The following is a 26,373-nucleotide window of genomic DNA, read 5'->3' on the forward strand; positions in this document are numbered from 1 at the left end:
TCCCCAAGACATTTGCACATAATGATGAATAGAATTATTGGTCAGTTACATTAGCTCTGTAATGACAGATAGGATCTTTTTTCTAGCTGGGAGTAATTATCTATACGCAGGAAATTTGCAGTAGAACATAGACTTAAAAGACCAAATTCAAATGTCTAAATCTCCTGGCATAAGTAGCAGTTAGATTCACACCATCATGCTTTATATCTTCTGTTTAATATGTTTTTATGGATTAGGACAGAGTTGTCTCCTTGGCTGAATAGTATATAATTTTTTATAAGGGGTCATAGCTATTCCTTCAAGAAATGTATACAGAATAAGTAATTAGAAGGTTGGGGAAATTGGAAGAACTTATAAATGAGCTGCAGTGGAGTTGTCATTTAGAAGCAAAACTGGTTCAATCTTGAACATAAAACAAATGAATTCAAAATAATGCAGATTGTTCTAGTTTTTTATCTGCTCAGAACATTCATTTCAGAGGTTTACCAAGACTTTATGGAAAAGAATAAGATTTCCCATCTCCACGAACATATTGTAATATCAGTATAGCATCCTGCCTCTTTCTTAGTATCTATTTGGAAAAAGTTCAAGGTGACAGGATTTATCATCTTGTGCATGCTCAGGGAATTGATGTCTGTAACTTCCATTCGCATTTTTGGGAATCATCTGAGTGAGCCCCCTTTGCATGCATATAATGTTTCCTTAATTTTTCATCTTACCTTTTATCTTCCCTTTCTCCCTTTTTTCCTATTGCTTTTATTTTTCCCCTAGGAAGATATTGCTTATTTTTTCTGATATGTTCTGATTGTTCTTTCTGCAGGAAGGCATTCAGGCAATACGCATAAATCAATATGCACTATATCTAGTTTGAAATATTTATTGCTGAATAACATACTAAGTGAAGGGAGGTTTTGCTGATGATAATGGAAGTCACTTTATGATTTTTCCCAGTTAATCTTCTTGTGATCTCCACTTCTCTTCTTGGCCCCCCTTTATAAGTAAGATGTAATGAGTTTGTGTGAAGAGATTAAAAGTATTGCCAAGTTCTTTAAATTATCTGTTGTTGATTCTGTGCTATATCTAGAAAGAACTGTGTTGATAAGTAAGAAAAGTATTCTCATTGATGGCTTCCTATTTGGGTCCTATGAGTTAAGGAAATCCATAAACTGTAATCATTTTTTATCACACTGTATAATCACTTTCCTTAATTTTTGTTCTCAGCAGTGGTCTCCATTTCATAGCTCCAAAATTATCTTATTCTCATAAAAAAAAAGTCTATTCCAGTGGTTACTGATCTATGAGCATTTCTCTTAAGGTTTTATTCATTAAAATAATAACTCTAAGGGAAAAATATCAGAGATTTGAGGTGTATGGTTATGCTAGTATAAACCTATGAATTTAAAAATAGTTTGCTAATACTTATTTACATTATATAATACATATCTCCCTCTTTCTCCCTATAGACAGCATACCATCCTAAGTATAGGAAAGGATTCTAGATAAGTCATCCTTTCTGTAATCTATTTCACTTGCATTAATTAGGCAAATGTGCTAAATATTTTATTTGTATTTTATTTTTAACCATAGCTCAAGATAAGAAAGCTCCAATTGCAGAATCAAAAGTGTAGTCATTTCTGGGGTTGGTGGCTTTGTGAAAAATCCCTGATACTGAAATTAAACTTAGGGCTCAGCAGAAAGTTGTCTCAGCTTTCTTGCAAGATGTTTGTTAGATCACAGATATCTTTAATAATGACTTTTACAGAGTACCTTCTATGAATTTAGCATTGTAGTTGATTTTGTAGATTACAAAAATTGTCTAAACTTTGACCTCAGAATATAAGAAGCATATAATCTAGTTGAGAACTGGGATATGTATGTGAAATGGCTAATTAACAAAACCTTTTTTCTTTCTTTTTTAAAATCTGAGATATAATTGACATAATTTTGTGTTAATTTTAGGCATACAGTATAGTGATTTGAAGTATGTATATATTGCACGAAATGATTATCACAATAAGTTTAGGTAACATTCACTACCCCATGTAATTACTATTTTTTTCTCTTGTGATGAGAGCTCTTAAGATTAACCCTCTCAGCAGTTTTCAAACATACAATACATTATTGTTAACTATAGTCACTATGCTGTACATTATATCCCTAGGACTTATCTTATAACTGGAATTTTGTGCCTTTTGACCCCCTTCACCCATTTTGACACTCCCCACCCCCTGCCACTGTCTCTGGCAACTGCCAATCTGTTCTCTGTATCTGAAAGTTTATTTTTGGGTTTGTTTTTTGTTTTAGATTCCACATGTAAGTGAGATCATACAGTATTTGTCTTTCTCTGTCGACTTGTTTCACTTATCATAATGCTCTCAAGGTCTATCCATGTTGTTGGAAATGGCAGGGTTTTCCTTCTTTTTTATGGCTGAATAATATTCCATTGTATTTGTGTACCACATTTTCTTTATCCATTCATCTGTCAGTGGACACTTGGGTTGTTTCCACATCTCAGCTATTTTAAATAAAGCTGCAATAAAGTTGGGGGTATAGATATCTTTCAAGATAGTGATTTCATTTCCTTTGGGTAAATACCCAGAAGTGGAATTGCTGGATTGTATGAAAGTTCTATTTTTAATCTTTTGGGAACCTCCATACTGTTTTCCGTAGTGGCTGCACCAATTTACATTCCCACCACCAGTGTACAAGGGTTCCCTTTTCTCCACGTCCTCTCCAACACTCATTAATTCTTAGCTTTTTGATGAGAGCCATTCTTACTCATTCAACCAAGAAATATTCATTAAGCACCTACTTTGGGTGAGGCACTGTTCCAGGAGTGGGGTTAGAAAGTAAAGAAGGCCAAGTCTCTGCTGTCATGGAGTTTAAGTATAGTGAGAAACAATGATAAGAAAATAAATCAACTGATCAATAATATAATATTTTCCAGTTTTATTGAGAAATAATTGACATACCTCACTGTATAAGTTTAAGGTGTACAGCACGATGGTTTGATTTACATTTATTGGAAATGATGACAATAGCTAAACAATAGGTTTAGCTGTCCATCATCTCATATAGATATAAGAGAAAGAAAAAAATTCTCCTTTTGTTGAGAAATCTTAGGGTAATAATGTAATTTTATATAGTGATAAGTGGAATGAAAATAAAGCAAGGTAGTTAAAGAGTGCTTGGATGTCATCTATTTGTAGACACTATCAAGGATGCACATCAGAGATTGGATTGACAAATGGTGGAGAAGTCATTAGGAAGGGGCCCTGAATGACCTTGAAGGACAGATGAGCAGGAGTGAGGGCTTCTTGGGCAAAGGCCAGTGACAGAGATAAACATGGGTGTGTAGCAGTAGAGAAGAGAGGAAGAGACAGGAGGAAGAGGAAGGTCTGGCCTATTTGCTCTGGGGAGTAATAAGAAATAAAGTCATATGCGTGAGGTCAAGTTCACATATGCCTTAAAAGATTGAGTCCTCCTTTGAATAAGGTGATGTCCAAATAAATAAATGGCCATAGGAGCCACTTGAAATGGTGGCAAATGCAAAGCCACTGCTATTAGAATCATGTGTAAGGGAGCAAAAATATGTGAAAATCCAATAGACAAGTATCTACTGAATGGGTTGAATCGAAATGACACTGAAGTCAGGAAAGTCAGCTAGAAAGCAATTGCAGCAATCCAGGAATATAGTAAACATCTGTGTAGCACTTATGCTTTCTTATCTCATTTATTCACCCATTCAGATGTATTTATTGAGCATCTATTAGGTGTCAGGTGGTGTGTAAGGCACTGGAGATACCATGGTGAGCCAATCAGATATGGTCCCTTCTTCATAGAGATCACAGTCTAGTGGGGTAACAGACACTGGTAATGTAATCACAGGACTGAATGTCTGATTTCAAACTGTGATAAGTACATTGAAGAAAAAGTAAACAATGATATGGGAGCATGGAGCTAGAGGGCTTTATCTCCTATAGGGTGGGTGGGTAAGGCTTCCCTGACAGACACTGGAGCTGAAATCTGGGACTAAGTATTGGTTAGGAAAATGTGTAGATGAGGCAAAGAGGAGGGGAGGAGCATTCCAAGCAAAGGAAATGGCATGTTCAACATCCATGTAGCTGGAGGAAATGTGGCTTGTTTAGGGGCTGGATGATGGCCAGGGCTCCTGGAGCAAGAGGGTGAGTCTGTGATTGGTATGAGGTTAGGAGTTGGGGCTGCAGACATAGGCAGGGCCAAACCCTAGAGGTCTTGTAGTCCATAGTTCGGAGTTCAGACTTCATCCCAAGAGTGCTGGAAACCATTGAAAGTGTAGGAAGTGAGATAGGGGGGTGGGCAGGGAATGAAACCAGAGTGGATGCAGGATATATCTGGGTAGCTCTAGGATGGGAGCCCTGAAGATAGAATCGAATGTGGGTGCAAGTGATAGTTGGATGCACAGTCTGCAGGACTTGGTAATGGATTAGATGTGGAGCGTCAGGGACAGACAGTGTCAGGATGATTCCTGAGTTTCTGGCTTGTGCACATTGATGGTATTTGCACAGCAGTCCTGTAAGGTGTGTGTCATTGTTATCCCATTTTACATTATTCCGGAGTTACAGGTGGTTGAACAATGTACCCCAGGGAATACTATTAATAAGTCACAGGGGTAGGACTCAAGGTTTCTGACTTCAAAATCTGGGTTCTCTCATCATGCTTCTGGGTTGATTGTATTATAGAAGGAATAAGGCCTGTGGCTTAATGATGGCAACACAGTAGCTTTGGTCTTTATATCAGAGAGCCATAGAATCTCAGCATTGGAAGCGATTATAGAGAACATCCTGCTGTGTTTTTCAAGCTTCTTTCACTGTGACCTACAGTGAGAAATGTATTTTACATCACAAATGAATACACACACAACACACACACACACACAGATGCATACACACAATGGAAATTAAAATTTCTTGAAACAGCATTACTGTAATGACATGAGATGCTCTGTGATATTTTCTTCCATAAAGAAATGCTAGTTCCCATCCATAAAATTTATTTCATTATCCACTAATGTATTGTAACCCTTTGTTTGAAAAACCGATTTAGTTTTCATTTTTCAAAGAGGATTTGAGGTCCAGAAATGGGAAATGATTTCCCTAGATCTCATAGCCAGCAGGCAAGTGATTTCCTGACTGTTAACCCCATTTTCTGTCTCCATTATACAATCTGGCTTTGTCAGCTTCGTAAATAAAAGAGACTGATAGGTTTGTAACTTTTGTCCCTTAGGAAAAAATATATGTTGATAGTTTTCTACTTATTAACATTTAGTTTGTTTCTTCCTCTGCAAGTCTTGTTTTACACTAAGGTTAAGACTCTCTGGGACCCAATGAAATGAAACTTTGCAAGATTTTATTTGAAAACAAAAGGACATGAAACAGTCAAGATAATAGTGCATAATCATTGAGATTCTGTAAACGACTGATAAAAAGTCACAGAAAATGGAAAGTAGTTATCAAAGAGAGGTGATAAAAAATGCACTTATGGGGCTTCCCTGGTGGCGCAGTGGTTGGGAGCCCGCCTGCCGATGCGGGAGACGCGGGTTCGTGCCCCGGTCCGGGAGGATCCCACGTGCCGCAGAGCGGCTGGGCCCGTGGGCCATGGCCGCTGAGCCTGCGCGTCCAGAGCCTGTGCTCCGCGACGGGAGAGGCCGCAGCAGTGAGAGGCCCGCGTACTGCAAAATAAATAATGCACTTATGAAGTCACCCAAGAAACCAAGGGACAATTGTGAAACCAAGAGGAAAAGCCAAATCTTTCTGCTAAGCAAAAATGCTAAGGAGAGTATAGAAAGCTTTAATAATGTATGTGAAATCACAGGTACTGTATTTCATGAGTGGAGTTTAAACATAAATGGAACACATTAGATAAAAATGCTTAGTTAAGTAATATTGAAAAATGGTGGGACATGTGCAAAATTTAATGGAACTATCACACTGTTGAAGATTTAATAAAATGAAAATTTGAAGTTTACTCAGCTGAACTGAATTTAGAAGCTTATAGAAACATTTAAGGAGAAGACAGAAAAGGATTTGCTTGACACTTTTTTGGACACGTCCTCTAACATTGCTAGAAATAGGAATTCATTGTTGAAAATCCTGACAAGGTTTTCTGGATATTTTCCCTGAGGCAATCAGAGGTGGAGCTTGGGAATCCTGGAAACAGCTATAACCAGGAAAGCAAGGATCCGTCATCACAGGGTGGAAGAATCAGAAAATGGTAGCATGTCTGAAGAGGGTACCTTTCTTTCCAAAGACCAATCCAGTGGGGAGAAAGGGAAATACTGTCAATCTAACTGACAGGCATAGTCTCAGAGACTTTTCCATGCATTTACCAACAAGTATTTCTTGAACCCTTACTGTGTGCCAGATGCCATGCAAGGCTCTGGAGAGAGCCCATGAATAAAACAAATCTGGTCCCTGCCCTTAAGAAGTTTGTAGCCAAGTGTGAGATATAGGCAAATCCACATGGTTCCATGCTGATGTGTGCTGTAATACAGGAGAGGGACAACGTGCTAGGGAAGTAGGGAAGTAGGGAAGAGGCAGCTGACCTGAACATGGTAACTTAGGGAAGGCTTCCTGGAGCAAATGATGACTAAGCTTAGGGCTGAGTAGGATAGGGAGAAGTTAGCCAGATGAAGCGTGAAGAAGATAGCTTGCTTGTTTCAAGGATTACTTCACACCATGTGCTTAATGCCTTTATAAAGCATAGGCCTGGCACACAATAAGCCTCATATATGGCAGTTTTTAATATTTTATAATCATCAGTTACAGGCACTGGTCAATGGTACTTTTCCCATATAAAACAACACACATGATACAATGGTCCATAAATAATGGCAGATAGAATTCACAATTAATGTTTAATTGTCTGTTATTATTTAACAGGCTTATAAAACACTAACGTTCCTCATTGCAATTCATTTTGCTTGAAGAAGACAATTGCAGAGCATGCCATATTGTGGTCTCTCTATGTAAGGAAAATATAAAATAGAATCAGAATATTAGGACTTAAAGAAAGTATAGAACTCACCTGATCCAGTCCTCTCCTTTAACATGCAAGAAAACTAGGTTAGCCATTTGCTCAAAGTAACATTGTTGTCCGTTAGTGGCAGAGAGAATACAAAAAAGCTGGTATTCTGACCAGCAGTTCAATACTCATTTCCTTTATACTGCATCGCGACTTAGAGTTATTTTCAAAGCTTTCAATTTTGATGTAAAATTGTGTTAATATTGTTGCCTTGATGTTAATTTCCACTATTGCCTTTGAAGTTTTCATGGGTTTCATTTTGTGTTTTTCTAGTACTTTATTCACCCTGAAAATATGTATGTTAATTAATTTCCCTTGAACCATTTAACTTTTACATTAAGAGCAAGGGATACATGTAATAGTACTAACCATTTTCATTTTAAATCCTTAATTTATTATTTGCAACAGATGAACATATTTTAAACTTCATTTGTTCTCTGTTAGGTTAAGGTTTCATTCAAAGACTGTATTAACTAAAGAACTGGGAAAATGTCCTGTAGTTAATAATCTAAATAATGCTTTCCTTATAATGCGCTCCTGACTGCCACTGTGGTAGTGTTCTTTTGTGATTGCTAAACTTGCATTTGTTTCATGATTTATGGTGTGTGCCCCATTTTAAAAACTACCATAATCTTATCTTTTCTGGAGAATAGGAGAAACATCATTTAGACTTGCAAATGACAAGGAGGGCAATTGGGTAAATTGGATAAACTGGGTTACCTGAGTTTTATTGATCTGGTTATTTTCTTGCTATACTTACCTTTTTAAACAGAAATCTTGACCAGTTATAAGTGTTTGCTTATATTTGGCTTCATAAATCATATGACATCACATGTGCAGAGGTCATTCAATGATAATTCCCATAAATTAGTCTTAAATCAAAAGGTGATAAGACTAGTTTCAAAACACAAACTTCTTTCAACTGAAATTTATAGAAATAGTCTCAGTACTTGGAAAGGATGAATGTATGCTATTTTTCTTTACATTAGTTCACTGCATCTCTGGTCTCATTGTCTGAGAACCTTGAGACTACAGTCTTTTATTATACAAATCTCTTTGGACATATATTTTATGGTTTATTTTGTTTTTTTACAAAAATTTTAGTATGGAAAAATGTAAAAACATACAAAATCTATCATTACTCAACTTCAACAATTATCAGCTTATCAGTCAAATACCCTTACGTACTCTCCCATGCCCACTGGATAATAGTTAGCAAATCCCCAAATATCATATCATTTCATATGTATTTCAGTATATATCTCTAAAATTAAAAACTCTTTAAAAAAAATAACCATACTATGATCGTACCTAAAAGCTTTAACAGTTTCCATAATAGTATCAACTAATTAGTCAATATTGAAATATCTCTAATTGTTTCAAAATTTTTTTACATTTGGTTTATTCAAATCGGAAACCAAATATTATCCACATATTGCATTTGGCTGATAATGTTTCTTAAATCTCTTTTAACTCATATTTTCCCTTCCTTCTTTTTTCCTTGTAATTTGTTAAATCCTTGAAAGTTTTTCAAATTTCAGTTTTGCTGATTGTATTCCCATAGTGTTCTTTAATGTGTTTTTCCATTGACTGAATTTTCTGTAAACTGATAGATAGGTTTAGAGATTTGATCATATTCATTTTCATATTTTGGCAAGAATGATTCAGGAGAATGTTGTATACTTATACCAGGATGCCAAAATGGCTGCTTGTTTCTCTGTGATGTTAAGATTATTCAGCGTTTTCAACAGTTGTCAGCCTGATCCATCCATTATAACGTTTCCTATCAGCTGTCAAAATGAAGTTTTTAGTAGCAATTGATGATCATGAACGAGGATCCATTATTTCATTATGTGTTACAATATGGTATATTCTCATGCTATCATTTATTTTTATTTATTTGGTTCCACTTTAAAATGTTATTTTGGTAAATTAAATAGGTACTAATTGAGCACCTATGATGTGCTAGCACTCTGCTAGACAGTATAAGGGGAAAACAAAATATGTATATATCATGGACTCTGCTCTAAATGAAAATAGAAACATTATGCTCAAAATGATTAGAGAACAGTTATCATATGGTAAGTGAAATAAAAGAGAGATGAGTGTGGGTTGGAGAATGTTTCATCGAAAATGTGAGACACATGGTGGACCAAGAAGCACTTTATGAAATAGGGGGGAACAGAGGGCATTTCAGGTGGGGGAATAGTTTCGGTCACGCCATGAGGCTAAGGACAAGAATGGTGGTATAAGGAAAGGCACAGGAAAAAACCTACCTAGAGATTATACATTAGCTAGGTTAAAGTAGGGCATTGGTTGGAAGTGAGAAAGCTAAATTATTTAGGTCATATTTGGAGAAATTGACATCACCCCATGAGCTTTCTGGTATTGTTCTAAATACATTTGGCACATAGACTTTGGATGGACTAGGAAATTACAGCAAAGTGGCTTAGGGAAATTCAGTAGTCTAGAAGCTGATTTGTTATAACTAAAAGCCCATCTGAGCTTAAGAAATATAAGATTGTTCAAGTAATAGGTAAAATGTAAAGAATTAGTCATGTTGATAGATGTACATAGTAATAAAAATGGAAACTACAGAGATACTTGTGGTTTCACAGAACAAACAAGATTGTTTGAAAGAAGAGGCAGATGCACAGGACTTGGTGTGAAGCTATGGCAAAGTTAAAGAAGTCAAGTTTAATTTTGGAAATGTTGTGTTTTGGGTGCACATACATACAGCAAAGTCTTTAAGCATTTGTTAGGATGGGATTGCAGACAAAAATGCAGAGTTGCTATTGTACATTTTAGAGTCAGACCAACAGAAGTGATAGGTTAACTCATAGGAGAGGATGAGTACATCAGATAACGAACAGAGAGAGGCTGAGGTTGAGAAAGGATAGCAATAGAGTTGCGTATAGGGTAGACACAAGAAGCAGGAAGAAGAGAAGAGGTAGTATTCATTGGTGGAGAAGCAGGGGAGAACAGTGTTATAGCCAAGGAAGGAAAGAGTTTTAAACATGAAGAGATGGTTGACAGGGTTAAGTACCAACCATGAGGTTAAGGAAAGAGGGACCGAAAACTATCCTTTAGGTATTCAGGAGAGTGATCCCTGGTAGCACTTGATAGGACACTTGATTTTGATATAGCATGTTGCAGATGGAAGGTGGGTACAGAAAGGAATAGTTGGGAAGTAGGAGGTCAGGACAGAAGGCATAGATGATCTTATTCTAGGAACAGGGTTCAAAACAAGAAGATAAATACGGCCAAGATAAGCAGTAGATGGGGAAACCTAAGTGTGCTTGAAAATCAGGGGTCTGAATTTCCTTGGTTATTTTGATAAATAGAGCAAAATATATTTTTAGAAAATAAACTTTGAATAATGAAAGTGCAAAAAGAGCTTAACTATTTAGTCATTTTAGCTCATCATATTTCTATGATATTTTATTTATTCAATTTTCACTTTATATATTACCATAATGAGTCATGCTTATATCAAATATGTAAGGCAAAGAGGTATTAAACTGAGAATGCTAGTTTCTTCCTTTTCCAAAAAAAATTTCTGCATACCTCTCCATCTCCCTTCTCTCTGCTTCGTTAGCTACGTGTGTACATGGAACATGTGTTTGTTTTTATTTTGTTAGTTTCATTGGTTTACTGCTTACAAAGATAATACATGTTTATTGTAAAAATGTCACTTGGCATAGAAAGGCTTAAGGATAAATTTTTAAAATTCCATGAAATGCTACTATTCAGAGATAACAATTATTATTGTTTTGGTAAACCTCCTTCCAAATCTCTTTCTATGTGTAGATACATAGATGATAATTTATATTAATGAGATCATACTATAAATGTGGTTTTGCACCTGCTTTTTTGCATCTAATAATATGTTGTGGATATTTTCTATGTTGATGAATATGGAAATATAGATCCTTTTTCAATGGCAGTCATTGTATGACGATACCATAATTAATTTAAGCTATCTCTTGTTGCCAGACACTTAGACGCTTTCCAGTTTTTCTGTTTAAGCAGAACTGCAGTGAATATTCCTCATGGGTACATTTTTGTGCACTTGTCCAGTTGATTGTCTTCTTTGAATAACTTCCCCAAAGTGGGGTTGTGGGTCAAAGACTATGCATGTTTTCTCTTGTGATACGTATTTACATATTGCCCAGTGTCCTCTAGAAGTGCTGTGCCAATTATACTTCTACCAGTAACACCTGTCAGTACCCAGAAATTTCTTTTAAATGTCTTAACAGTTTTTTCATCTTCATTCAGGCTCATTTTATTCACTTACAAAAATCAGGATGAAATATATCAGTAGTTCTTAAAAATTTTAGGATATTAGGACCATTTGAAAACTGTTGACCAGAAACTGGAACTATTGTTCCAGAAAATCACAGCTGTGCAAAAACACAAAACTTTCCCATAATACTTATGAGAATTCACAGATCCTTTGAAGTCAGTTCACGGACTCTTTAGGATTTCATTCCATGAATCCAAGTGAAGAATCTCTGAATGAGGTGATTTTAAAGTTGCTTTCTCCTTTTAATACTAACACACACACATCTTGCACATACATCACACGCTCATGTGCACACAGAATTTTAATGTGTACTTGGAAAATCTTTGACATCTGCTTGATTCAGAACCTAGTCTCCTTGTGATCTGTGAAATCACTTGAGTGTGTATAGTTATTGGAATGAATTTCTATTTCAGGTTCTTCAGTGGCGAGCCCACCAGGAAGAGGTAGCAAGACTGGAAATGGAAATTTCTGCCAGAAGGAGAGAAAAGGAAGAGGAGAAAGAGAAACAGTGGAAGAAGAAGGAATTGTTACAAAGAGAAGAGAAGAAAAAAAAAGTATTTATACTGTTGCTGTGAATGTGTGAATGAATGTTTAATTGCCTGATTGAGATTTGATTGACCTTGGTGTTTGGCATGGAATCCTCATAAGCAGTTCTTAGAAAGATTCATAAGGTTCTAGTGGAGTCTTGCTTAAATATATTTGAGCTTCAAAGACATGGAGGAGAACCCACTTTATTGACCTTCACAAGCACAAGTACATGTGATTAGAAGAGATGCTGTAGATAAAGAAAAGATAGGGTTTGTGATTGTTGTTAAATCGTGTACTAAATAGGGGCGTGGCAAAACCAGAGGTACTGGGGTACCATTTTGGTTGACTGCAGTACAGCAAATGACTATCAAAAGATGTCCTTATTGGGAAAATACATTATACTGGGGTCAGTACAATTCATAGAATACCAAAAGACCCTTTAAAGAATTTACTTCTTGATTTATTATGTGTTAGATTGTTTGGTTTTTCATATTGATACAAATTCATCATCTACTTTTGAACGAACATTTGTTTCCCAACCTTCAAAATATTAATAAAAACACTTATTTTTTTTAATTTTTTTTTTTTTTGGCTGTGCCATGCAGCTTGCGGAATCTTAGTTCCCCAACCAGGGGTTGAACCCATGCCCTCTGCAGTGGAAGCGTGGAGTCCTAACCACTGGACCACCTGGGAATTCCCCAAAACACTTATTAACAGCTTTAAAATGATTTCTGACAACCTGTGGAAAGTAAAACATATTCAGAGGAGATTTTTAAAAAATATATGGGATATTTGTTTAGATATTTTGTTTTTCCACACCACAAAAGTGATAGAATTTACAGTAAAAAATATTTTTCTTTAAGATTTTATGACTTCTGTGGAAATGATTCACAAAAGGCAATTTATGATCAACTCTATAACATAATGAAAGGAACTTCCATTAACCTGTACACCTGTATTGGCTTGATCTGCATGATATGTAAAATGTTTTCTTTTGGAGTTGCTTAAAGTGTTAAGAATGACTAATTCACAGTCCTTGATGAGTAAATTTTTGCTTTTGTGAACACAATTGATACTTTATATGGTCAACCAGGTTTATGAAACTCTTGTCTAGAAGTTTTTCCTTTAAAATTAAACATGAGGGGAAAAAAAAGGCACTATGGTTTTTTAGCTAGAAGTCAGATTTCTGCACTTTATACTTCAGTTGCCATTATTCTTGCTTGTTTTGTGCTCTTATATCAGCAAATTGGTGTAGAGTCAGCATGTGTAAAAAACAACACGTAGAGAAGTTATATGATTTTTGACAAAGTAAGCTGCAAAGAAGACATAATTAACAGTCTAACTTCTAAGGAAGTTGGGTGGTTTCATCAAGTCCCCATCAAGAGAGAAACTCATAAATATCAATCATGTTTCAAATAACATAGGTGAACTATACACATCTCTGTGGGAAAACTTAACAATTATTAACTATTATGAAACTACATATCCTTAGAGATTTGTCATCTACCTGGGCACCTTTCATGCCCTTCCTCTCTATGAATTAGTATGATCATGAAAAGTACCGTATTTTTAAGCATTTGTTTGCATGTAGTGTCATTTTAAGTGCCATATAAAGAGATTTAGATACAGTTCCGCTTTCTGGGAACTTACAAAGACAGTGAAAGAATACACAAATTAGTAACTCAAATATTGAGAATTGAAGTAAGTGCATTTCATTGTTAAATTAAATTTGAGTTGGGGAATTGGCATGGTTATACAGGAATGGATAGACAGACTGCTTGCTGTTTTCTCCTCAGTCTCTTAGATTTCTGGAAATGAGAGAAAGGTGTTTTGAAAGATGAGAGAGAGACCTTTATTAGCTTGCAGATAAGCTATTGACATTTGGCTTGAAATTTGGCCTGACACCAAAACAACAACAACAAAACAAACAGTGATGGAAGGAATAATTAAGCTCTAAGCCAAATTCATGGTCAACCTCTTGAAAGTGTATGGGCCCGAGGCATATATTTTATTTTATTTATTTTCTTTTAAAAATTATTTCTTACATTTAGAAAAAAAGTTTAAAATACAGAGATTGATGTAATAAATACATTAGTACTCATCACCTAGCATTGAAACTGTTGACATTTTCATTCTGTTTCAGGTTTATTTTATTTTATAGATAAAGTTGAAGTCTTCTTTTGAGGACTTAACTCAGTACCATTTGCCTTCTTACCACACCAAAGGCAATCTCCATCATGAATTTTATTGCTATCTTTCAGGCTATCTATTGCTTTTAACATATTTTAATATGTATTTCATTTCTCTTACTTCTCTCATGAATATTACCACACTATTATTCTGCAGCATGTACTTCTCCATTTACCCTTACATTTTGAGATATAGCCATGTTAATACACAGAGAGCTAGTTTATTCTTTTAATGGCTATATAGTGTTCCACTGTAGAACTAGGATACCATTTATCCCTTCTTTTAGTGGATAACATTTAAGTTTCTTAAGTTCTGTTCTTGAAAGTGTGCTGCAGCAGCCACTTCGTACATATTGACCAGGGCATGTATGCACAGCTTTCTCTAGGGTGTACCTGGGGTGGGAATCACTATGTTGCAGGATGTGTATGTTTTCAACTTTATATAAGACTTTTTTTTTTTTACTTTATAAGACATTAAAACTATTCTTTTTGACTTTTGCCAGTATGCTAAATGGGAACAGTATCTCAATGTTTTAAATTGGATTCTCCTGGTCACTTGTGAGATTGGAAATCTCATGTTTATTGGGCAGTTTTCTTCCTCTCTGAATTGCTTATTCATGCTTCTTGTCCATTGTCTATTTTTTCTTTATTTAATCTATAGATGTTCTTTATAAATTCTGAATATTATTTCTTTTTATCAGTTACATGAGTTGCAAATATTTTCCTTCATTGGTCATTTGCCTTTAAATTTGCCTCAGTGTCTGTAGTTCCACGGAAATTTCAAATGATCAAATAATCGAAGTTCTTAAACTTTTTCTTTGTGAATTGTGCTTTCCTTTATGAACTATACCTGGTAGTGAGAACATCTCTACAGAGAGCTTTTATGTTTGCCTCTGCTAAGGGCCCTATGCATTTTACTGGCCCAGGACCAGTTTGTATATTAACTTTGAGACTTGGGACCCATGCTGTGAGCTGGGAGTGGGTGCTGACTTAGCACTCATGCACAGCACTGGGGTTCTGCACTTGGCCCTTTTCTTCCTCTGGTCCCAAGCAGAAAGTTGGCTCCTTTGTCACTCTCCTGGGGAGTGGTCACGGTGTAGCTAGTTTCCCTTGTGTGTATGGACAAATCCTATATGATTTCTTTCTCTTCGTAGGTAGCTTGGTTCCTGCACCCATGTGCACAGGTCCCACAACTAACACTGAAGGCCTGGCCACCAGCTCCTCAGACGTATCTCAGGTCCAGTTCTCCCCAGGAGTCACTTGGCTTTGGCTCCTTCTCACTGCTTTGACTTTGAGTTCCATCTTTATTTTCAGCACTGGGACACTGGGTGTGGGTGTATAGTTGTGGTATAGTTTGTCCAAAATTTCTGTGTTTAAAGTGGGAAAAAAGATTTCTATGTCAACTCAGACATACTGACCAAAGTTCTGACTACCTTTATATATACTAAACGCAAATCTAGATTCCCTTTGTTTTAACTGTTTTACATGTTGGAGACAAATTTTAGTTCTTCCGTGCTTAATAGAAGCTTGGCAGAAAACCCCCTACAGACAGCCTCCCCCTGACTTGAGACTGGTTGCTTTATTACCTGGTGTTCTGTCTCTCGCCATCTACTGTTTCACTTGCCTGTCTCTTCTCGTAAGAGAGCAGCAATAGAGGTAGAGAAACTATGCCATGCGTAGAACCCCACATTAGGATTTCTGAACAAGAGATCAGCTTTATCCTAATTCTTCTTCCCAGTAATTTGTCTTTTAGGAAATAATATTTTCTTTTTGTGGGAATAACATAATTTGTATCCAGTGGCAAAGTTTATCCTAGTAGGTGCCCAGCTCCTTGCAAATGTACATTTATTAGATCACTTTTTTCTTTTGTGCTTTAAAACTCTAGTTGAACATAATATTCAGTTTTCATAGTTTTATCTCAAGACTCAAGGAAAGTTTTGATTCATAAGCTGTTAGGTGACAATGGTAATATTTCAGAAGCATCTCTCCACTTTCGCAATTGTCATGGTAAAATCAAGAGATGATGCCTTTCCATAAACTATCCCTAGGAGCTATTGTAAGAAACAAGACTACCATGCTAGATGAACCTCAAAATGCCTGATATGTAATATTGGTCCCAGAACCACCCTTTTACTAGGTGTGGCTCTTTGGATGGCTTGAATAACAAAGAAATTGCTCTGCATCACAGCATTTTAGGAGGTTTTGTTGCTGCATGATGCTTGGCATTCTATGGGATCCAAGGCGAGGATATTTTCAGCCTTGCTCCCAAAATGGAGACTTTAAGCAAGGCTCACAGAAAAAGGAGACATATCCCTTCCTTGATTTATCGTGTCACAGTTCCCTCCCAATTTTCACCAACTCTGAATCCAGCATTGAAACCACTCATATTGCACAACTGAGGGGTGGGGAACATAGTCAGAAAAGTCAGAATAACTCCACCAGCCGTGTGACCTTCAGCCTTATCTCAGAGATGTTTCTGGGGAGCCTCAAGTGACATTGCACCAGTAAATACCAATAGACCCAGTCTTCAGTAGAACCTTGGCACTTGGGTGCTTCCCTTTGTCCTCAGGTGACCTGGCAAACACTCAGAATTATATTCATCTGACAGATAACCAGGGAAGAGAGGAAAGAATCTAAAACAGAAGAGGGGAGGCTATCTTAATCAGAATGCAGGCGAAAGGGGTGGAACAGTACTACTTCTCAGAAGGTTCAAGAAACTCTGTGCTTAGGAGGGAATCCAGAGTACATTCAGATCAAAGCCATTCTCTCTATGTGGGGATTTATGGGTTCTTATGAGAGTAATTCATCATGATATTATGAAATCTCTTCTCCAGCGTTTATCAATCTAATAATATACTGATCTAAAGAGCCAAGAGTAGAAAAAAAGGTGGACACAGAGAATGAGAAAAAAAAATTCCCAGGTTTTAAACTCTGCTTCTTCAAGATTGTTGGGACTTAAAGGGGCCAATGGATAGCCCCGTGACAGACAGCCTTCTAAGATGGGCCCCGAGACTTTCTGCCGTCCCGGGATACATACCTGTATAATTGCCAGGACTGTAAATACCTAATTAGGTTATATTATATGGCACAGACAACGTTGAGAAAGGGAGATTACTTGGGTGGACGTGACCTAGTCACATGAACCCTTTAAAAGCAGAGAGGTGTCTCTGGCTGGTCACAGGATGGGTAGCCAGAGATTTAAAGTATAAAAGGGACTTGACCCACCATTGTTGGCTTGGAGATGGAGGAGATCACATGGCAAGAAATGTGGGTGGCCCCATAGGAGATAAGAGTGGCCCTAGCTGACAGCCAGAAAGGAAATAGGACCCAGTAACCTATAGTCCTATAATTGTAACAAACTGAATTTTGACAAAAAAAAAAAAAAAAAAAAAAAAGGAATGAGCTTGGAAGCAAATTTTTCTCTGAAGCTTCCAGATGAGAAATCAGTTTTGGCAACACCTTGACTTTAGGCTTGTGATGTCATGAGCAGAGAGCCTAGCCATGCCTTTCTGAACCTCTGACTTATAGGATTCTGAGCTAATAAGTGAGTATTGCTTTAAATTGCTAAATTTGTGGTAGTTTGTTACACAGCAATTTAAAAAATCAATACAGATTTTGGTATCTGGACGTGAAATGCTACTATAACAAATACATAAAAATGTGGAAGTTTTTTTGGAGTTGGGAAGTGGAGAGAAGTTGGAAGAATTTTGAGGAGCATGGTAGAAAAAAGACTAGAATGCCTTGAACATACCGTTAGTAGAAATATGGATAAGATGTGGCTGATAAGGGTTCAGAAGGAAGCAATGAACATATTATTGGAAACAGGAGAAAGGAGGATCTATCCTAATGGCAAGGTTCTATCTCCATCTATCCTAATGGCAAAAGACTCTAGAGTTAAGAGTTTATTTCCAACAGCATGGCATAGGGAAAAGACTGAAAGTGTGAATGTACAACCCTTTGTTATAGCCTCGAAAAGATCAAAGGGTCAGTGTATCCATTCATATAAGCAACACTTCCAAGAGATAAGGGGTGTTTCTCATAGATACTCTCAAACTAGAGAGCCTCAGAGAAGTTTAAGGGCAGTTTCTCACAGCCACATCAGCAGGAGGCCAAGAGAGAGAAGGGTTCATCTCAAAAAGACCTGTGTTTATTGGCTTTTTTCTAACAAGGTGAATCCCATAAAATCCACAAAAGCCCATTTGGTTCTTGGGGAACGAAATGCTCTGGGGAGCAGAGGGAGGGAGAAAGACTGATTGGTCTAACTGGATCCCACTTAGACTAAAATGACTTAAGATATACTGTCAGTTTATGTAATGTACCACTGGGGACCAACTGAATTGTGAACACAAACAAAAAACACTGTGGCAGCACTCAGTCATGCAGTGACATTCAGATGATCTCAAATTGGTATACAACACTTTTTTACATTTTTATAAAATGGAGAATATGGAATATAAAAACTCTCATAGACTCTTTCGACCTTAAAAACATGTCTTTGAACCTCTCTGAACGCCAGTTTGACCTCTGCTCTAAAATCCGCCCACCCAGATCTCTCACTGCAAGCATCTCTGCATAGGGACCACCTGCAGCTAGAGCTGAAGTAGCCCCATCTGGCTGAAGACCAATCTGTTGAACCTACTTCCCACCTTCGGTTTTGTGGTGCTCTCAGTTACTAACTCCTAGAAATGTGATCTTGCAGTCAAAGTTTGAGCGGGTGTTTTTCTTTTAATTTTTGGTACTTTTATTTGAAAATCTGATGAAATACCCAAAATATTGGCGCCATAAAACCTAGTAGGTAAATTAACTATCAGGATATTACAATGGTCAAAAAGAAAAGATAGTTAAGGTGTATTTTATGTAGAAATGACTCCAAAATAAACTGGGGGTTCAGACTTTATCTTCTGAATATTTAACCAGTCCTCTGAATGATATTGTACGAGTAAAGAAATGAATGCGGTATGGGAGAAAAGAAAATAAATCAAGGATCATATAATTTAAAAATATTCATAATGTTCCTTATTTTGTCATTAAAATTTAGAAATGAACATTAACATAGCTTGTTAACTGATTATGACCTTCTAATATGAGTCTAAATGTAGGGTCAGCTCTCAGTATATGAGTCAATAGGTGACAGAAAAGTAGGATGGTAATCCAAGAGGCTCACTTTTCTGGTTTCCATGTCTTTTAAAAGTGAAGATTTCCATTAGAACTTCTTTTTTAAAAGTGGAAATTATGGAATCTTCCTACTCTTTGTCAGGACACAATTTTAAGAAAAAGTCAGATGGAGGGGAAAAAATACCCTAGATGATCAAGAGACAGATGTATTTGTTTTTCTGTAAAAGATTTCCCAGTAGGCAGTTTTAAAAGTCTTAAAAATTAACTCCAGGTGTCAATTTTTGGCTGCATTTTCTGGCTAGGTCTTGATTATTCACAGTGATATGATTTAATTAACAGACACCTATACAATGCTTGCTATGTGCAAGGCACAGTTCTATGTTCATTTAATCTTCTTAATAACCCTAAGGGGTGGGTACTAATATGATCTTCATTTTATAAATGAGGAAACAGAGACACATAGAGGGAATATAATTTCCCCAAAGTCACATAGCCATTAAGCAGTGCAATTAGGATTTGAACCCAGGAGGTCTAACTCCATCGTTCATGATTTTAAACACTGTGCTGTGCTGCCCATCACGGTGATTGCTGTTTGCTATTAATTTTGTGATTAATCAATTTTGAGAAAACTTGGTTTCAAACTGTTTGCTTTAGGGTAATTTTCATGGCTTTGATCCTGTCCTAGTGTACTCAGAACTGTTAAATTGATAGGTAATTGATAATTTAAAATCTCTTTAGTAGTCTGCTTACTAGGAGTATTTCTTTCATGTTTTACAGGTACATGCAGTCTGTCTTATTAATATTCTCTCAGGATTTCTCTCCTTGGGTTAATGAACCACTATAGCCAAACACTTTACAAGAAGCCAGACCATTATGGTTTGATCACAGTTGAAGTGTCAAGTATAAGACATGTGTTACGAGCAGGTTAAAAAAAAAAAAAACAGCTTCATTGCCTCCTTGGTGTTGCTCTTTTGTTAAGTTGACTGAAGAAAATATTAACGATTTTGATTGTGATTTTTTTTTTTTTAACCTCTCAATATCTTATTTCACAAGAAGAAAATTTCCACAGGCTTTCAACATTGCATCTACCAACCTATCAGAATCTGTACCCACTCCTTTCCTTCCCTCCTTTTACAATGCATTAAGTATCTGTACTCCTGTCTATGGCCAGCCCCTTCACTTATGCACAGAATCCTATTCCCTCTCTCCTACGCAAGGTCATCCAAATCTCTCTCCCACCACCACTTCCCCCTTTTATTCTAGATCTTTCCTATTAACCTATAAATATACCATTCTCCCTTGTATTTAGAAACACACTCTCCCTTGACCTCATGCTTCCCCTGTTAAGAAAATCTCACTATCCTGTAGCCTCTACACACTGTCCTCGCTTCATCCCACCCATTGTCGCTTGAGCCATTTTGTCCCTCGATTCCAGCAAAGCTGTGCTTGTCAAGGTCATCAGTGATCTCCATGTTGCTAATTCCAGGGGTCTGTTCTCAGTCCTCACTTTACTTGAACTATTAAGATGGAAGTGATCACTGCCTCCTCTTTGGAAAACTTGATATTTAGCTTCTAGGAAGCCATCCTCTGTTCTTTTATCTCACTGGGTTCTCTTTCTCCATAAACTTGGATGGATCCTCCTCATCGTTCTAAGTCTTGGAGTTCCCTGGGGCCTCGGTGCTCTAAGTATGTGTACTTTCTAGGGGATCTCAACCAATCCAATGTACTTCATATGCCATTTATATGCTGACTCAAATTACCAATTAATATCTCTGGTCTAGATTTCTCTCTTGAACTGCAAACTCACACATCCCACTGCCTCAAATCTAATTTGACCCAAATGTAATCTCGTTTTTCTCTCCAAACCCACTGTTTCCCCCATATTCCTTTTCTCAATAAATGGAATCCTATTCTCCCAGTGCTCAGGCCAAAAGCCTTGATATTTTGACTCTTGTTTTCCCCCCTCACACCCTATACTCACACTCTTACCTATTGTCATGAATAGAAGGCTCTGCATTCCAAATCAGAACTATTATAAACCTCTTACTCTTCTAATTCATTTCTCTGCATCCTCCCTTTCTCTTCCCTCCCTCCCCCTCCATCGATTTCCCGCGCAACAGGCAGAGTGATGCTTTTAAAAGGTGTGTCAGATTATGTCATTCCCCGCATTACGCTCAATATCTCTTGGATCTCATATCCTGCGACTTCCCCCATCACTCCTCCTGCTCCAGCCATCACAGCCTATTTCTTCCTCCTCGAACACCCTAGCACATGTCCCCTTAGCCTTTTGCACTGGCTGTTCCTTCTGCCTGGAAGAGTCCTCCCCCAGATGTCTGTATAACTCACTCTCTCACTCTATTCAGGGTCACGCTCAAATGTCATCAGAGAGAATGTCTATCCTTGACTACCAAACTTAAAATAGCATCCTCCTTCCTTGTCACTCTGTCCATTTACCCTACTTTATTTTTTTCTTGGCATTTATCGTTCCTCTGACATATCTTTATTTATTTATTGACTGTCTTCTCTTTCTCTTCTAGAATGTAAGCCCTGTAAAAAGGGGGGATTTGTCCATTTTCTTCATTGTTTTATCTCCCGTGCCTGACACAAGGCACTCAATAAATATTGTTTGAGTGAGTGAATTTAATGTATGAGCAGAATACAACTGTACTTTGATGTTGAGATATAGAGGAAAATATGCCAAACTAGGAGGCCCTAACAAGGTGGATGACCTTGGGCAAGATATGTAGGCTCTGCAGGATTTTCCCTCCCCAATTGTAAAATGAGGTGTTTGAATTAAATGATTGCTAAAATCACCTCAGCTCTAAGAAGTCATGATTGAATGACTCTGAGGTTTGATTACTTTTCACTTTTCACTCTCCCTGACACTTCAGGCTTTGAAATACAACATCCTCAGTATATATACTCCCTTTTTAATGAATAGTGAAAAGAGAGAAATTAAACAAGATTACAGACAAATTCATTTTAGCAAAATCAACATATGACACGATCATTATGTAATACTTCAATGCCCAGACTGAAAATAGACCTTACTCCTAAAGAAGACATAACAGTTATTTTTAAATCCACCTGGAATTTCAATTAAGAGGGAGATAACTAATGTGTTTACACCAGAATACTTTCTTGGCTCATCATGCTCTAAGGACATAAGACTACATCACGGCAGAAAATAGCTATTGCCAATTCGAGTAGGCAGCTCTGCTAGGAAAAAATGCTCACATAAGTGACCAAAGTGAAATCACCTAAAAGATTCATGTTATTTACTTACACATATAGACATCACCTACTTCCAAATAATTTATAATAAAGGCACTAACAATATTGTGCTAGATATCTACCCGTTGGGGCGTATCTACTCTCCATCCTGCTCTGTGTCCCAGGGAGTTGTCCTGTAGAAGGCTCCCTTGCCCTCTGGCTTCTGATTGTGTTCAGTCAAAGTGGAACACTAGAGATGAGGATGAGGGAGGAGAGTGAGGTTGGGAGAGCTGCTCCCCCAGCTCCTGGCCCTGCAGAGTTGTATTGACTAGCTGTGTCCTCCACCAAAGGTCTCAGCCCGTCAGGCGGCCCTCCCCACACAGCCTTCTCTGGCTCTCGGTAAAGCAGCATGGCTACTACATGATCCCTTGTGATTGCCCTGCATTCTAACCTTCTTTGTCATTGTCCCCTTATTACATTCTTCTGGATTTAACCTAATTTTGAGTGTGCCATCTGTTTCCTATTAGGAATCATTAAAATAGAAAATTAGTAAGAGAATAAGAGACAAAAAACTAAGAGGATGGGAATATAGTTATGTCAGCAAACCAAGACTAAAAAGGGATGCTGTAATTGAACATGGTTAAAGTTAAAAGGAAGCATTTAGCTCTTATTTGCTAATAATAGACAACATCTAGCACATCAGGAGCTGGCAGGGGGAGGGAGGCAAACCACCCAGAAGAAAGCATTTTCAATAGAAGTTTTACTGAGTGTAAATCAAGCCTTATATGATATTGTGTTAACCTTTATAAGGCCTATGGCATAAAATTAAATCATAGCTCAGTGAAACTTTTCTACAGAAAGTGAAAGTAATGCATGCAAGGTGATAAAAAGTTAAAATGTTATATACAAAGATATACAGTATTTTTGTCATTTAATTTGATATGGGAATAGAGTTTAAAAACTTCCAGAATGAATAACAGTCATGTCCCTTGGATATTCCTTCTAAATTTTGATTTTTTTTGGCCAGACTTTTAAAACATCCTTTTGTAATTATAAAGTCTTTTATGTCCATTGTAAATAGTTTGGAAAATACAGTCAAGCACACAAAATACAATAAATATCACCTGAAATCCTAAACCACTAGCAAAAGATTAATAACAATGTTCATATATTTTTTTTCTATATACACAAAGATTTTAATTTAACTAGTTGATACTGCATATATTATTTTTAACCTGATTTTTTTCATCTATCAATATATCTTGCATATTTTCCTCTGTATTCCTACCACATAATTTTTGGTGTTTGCATAGTGTTTCATTATGTGAATAATTGCATTTAACCAATTTCTTATTTGGTGGTGTTACAATATTTCCAATTTTTTTACCCTTTTAAGGCTGTAATGAACATACCTGTATATAAATCTTTGCATAGGTGCCTGCATATTAATTCTTAAACTTTATTTCTTAATTCTGAAGGCTTTTGCTAGTTAACTTCCCTATTTATTCTTCAGAAAGAGTATGACAATTTATCCTCTTACTGTAGGTAGATGTGCTTGTTTATCAGATTAGAGATTGGTGGCAAAAAGGTTCAAGTTTAGGACAATGAAAATAAGTAGCTGAAATACAAATAGTCTGAATTGTGGACTGAAAGGAGATCCATTAAATTCAAATAACCAGGCAGGATGGTGGAAAAACTGACTTTCTGTTTTTAAAAACCAAAGAACTAGCTTTGATTTCTTACCCGTGTAGAGAGTTTTCCCATCTTTGCATAAAGAATGCCCTGCAAAATAATTATTTTGGAGCCAAATTTTTTGCTCAGAAGCTTCAGCACATCGTGGATTGAAAAGCCCACAGAGATCTCTATACCACAAAGTATAGAAGAGATAACATTGGCTGAAAGGTTCTGAGGATGGAAGTGACCAAGTGTCCACCTTCAGCCCAAAAAACCTTGAATCTGGCTTCCATGGACAATTTGACTTAGAGAAGTACCACGCCCTTGTGCTCTTTTGGGATTAAATGTACCTCTACACCCCACATGACTAAATGAATTGGTTCACTGATGTCTGTGGTCTGTCATTATTTTCTGTCTGGATACTTTATTAATAGTTTTGGATTTATATGAATTGATATAAGAAAAGTACTGTGTGCAGTGTTGCCTTTCCATATTCTTTTCCACTGGAGTAGTTTATCTTGTACCTCTCATCTGCAAGGTGCAATATACTGGATACAAATAAATATTACAGTATAAGGCATGTTTCTTACCTTTCGGAAGTTCACACAAGTGTGTGAAAATTTACTTGGCAAAATACAAATGATTGTCAAATAGATCGCATAGAAATAAGAGTCAGACTTCGGTTGGTGGTGACTTTATGTGATACAGGCTCATCTACATGAAACACGTGGGAAAAATTTAAAGTAAAAGAATGACTGTTTTTAATGAAGAGGCCCTGCTGTGTTTTCATGTGGAGCAACAACACTTTTTCTGTGGGTGCATATTCCGGGCCAAAAGTAGAAAAGGTGTGAGATGTGAGGAATTAGCTAAGTAAATGAGAATCTAGAGAATGGAATAAAAATCACTCTGCCTCAGTGGTTTATGAGTAAGGCAACTGGATATTCTGTACTTCATATTTCATGTATTTTGTGTATCTGGTTAAGCATTATGACATCCTCCTGAATTAGAGCCTTTGGAGCCTTTGGAATAATGACCTAGGAGCAAGGTACAGAAGATTGCTTGAAATCAGAGACCAAACTGTCTTCCTACTCTAATGCTTTAGTCCTAACTTTCTGGTTTCTATGTGTAAACAATAAATTCTTCTTCCATGCAATTATAATTTTTGGACCGAAGGAATGAAAATAATTGAATGGTTATGTAATATTAGTCCAAGTTTTTTAAAATTAAACTCTGATATACTCTTAATACCATAAATGTCATGTTTACTAATGGAGTTTTTAACTGGAGACAAATTGTTTTGAAGATTACAAAAGTAAGGTGGGATATAAAAATGATCTTAAACCCTCTGAAAAGATAGCACAGCATTACTTTGGCTCATAAATCTATATAGAGAATAGTTTCTTCAGTTTGTTTACACTTTTATTGGCTTAACTCTACCAAAATAAACAAAATATGGGACTACGAAAGAGGACTATCCAGTACAAATCAGAGATAACAAGCGGAGATGGGGGATAATGAGGACTCATTTTGGTTTTCAGAAAAGTAAGCTTTTTCTAGAAACCTTATCTGCAAGTCTAGAGGAGACAAGCTTTAAATTCACCTCTTACCCCGTGTGCTAACTTTCTGGTTCCTCTATCGTTGGAAAGTTATAAGGATCACTCAAAAAATCTAAACAGTAGTGTGTTTAAAATCTGTGTCTCAACAAATGTTCCAAAAGGCTAGTTAAATACTCTTAACCTTAACTTTAGTTTGAACCTTGCAAAGCCAATGTTTCATGACACACACTTCCTGCTCTTATTAATTGATGGAAAGTAATGGAACTGTCCTTAGGGAAATGTTTAGTTTTACCATCCTGCAAATAAAACTGCTGGCCTGGTTCCCATCCATAACTTTGTTATTCTCAGACCAGAGACCAGAAAGTGCTCCCACTCACCTAATGATGATCACTTAAGCCCTTCTATGTGTTATTTACAATACAACATACTAGGGATACAAAGATGAATAATGCAGATCAATATGAAAGTATTATGCTAAGGATACATAAATAGTGCCTTAGAAGGTACACCTAGTTATGTCTGGAGGAGAGGGGAAAGGAGGAAGGCTGAGAAAGCAAAGCTACAATTGAGTCTTAAATGATGGACAGGAGGGATTTAGCAGGTAACAAGGCAGGGAAGAGCATGCCAGGCATGTAGTAAATGTCCAAATATATCAGTAACAATCCAGTGTTAGACCCTCCTGAAAAAGAATCAAGGAATACAAAGCAGAACAAAGAAGGGAGGGTAATAA

At 36.8% G+C, this 26,373-nt stretch overlaps 1 protein-coding gene across 1 annotated transcript in view; it reads left to right on the forward strand.

Annotated features, from left to right (window-relative positions):
• CCDC148 (coiled-coil domain containing 148) overlaps positions 1-26,373 on the forward strand; it is a gene marked incomplete at both ends in the record, with an annotated part of 273,810 nt that overhangs the window by 194,225 nt on the left and 53,212 nt on the right. Inside the window, 1 exon segment of the mRNA XM_082659036.1 lies at positions 11,782-11,922. Within this exon segment, the coding sequence (XP_082515162.1) occupies positions 11,782-11,922 (141 nt within the window).

The sequence above is a fragment of the Grampus griseus genome, assembly GCF_964374135.1.
Source record: "Grampus griseus genome assembly, chromosome: 7".
NCBI lineage: Eukaryota > Metazoa > Chordata > Mammalia > Artiodactyla > Delphinidae > Grampus > Grampus griseus.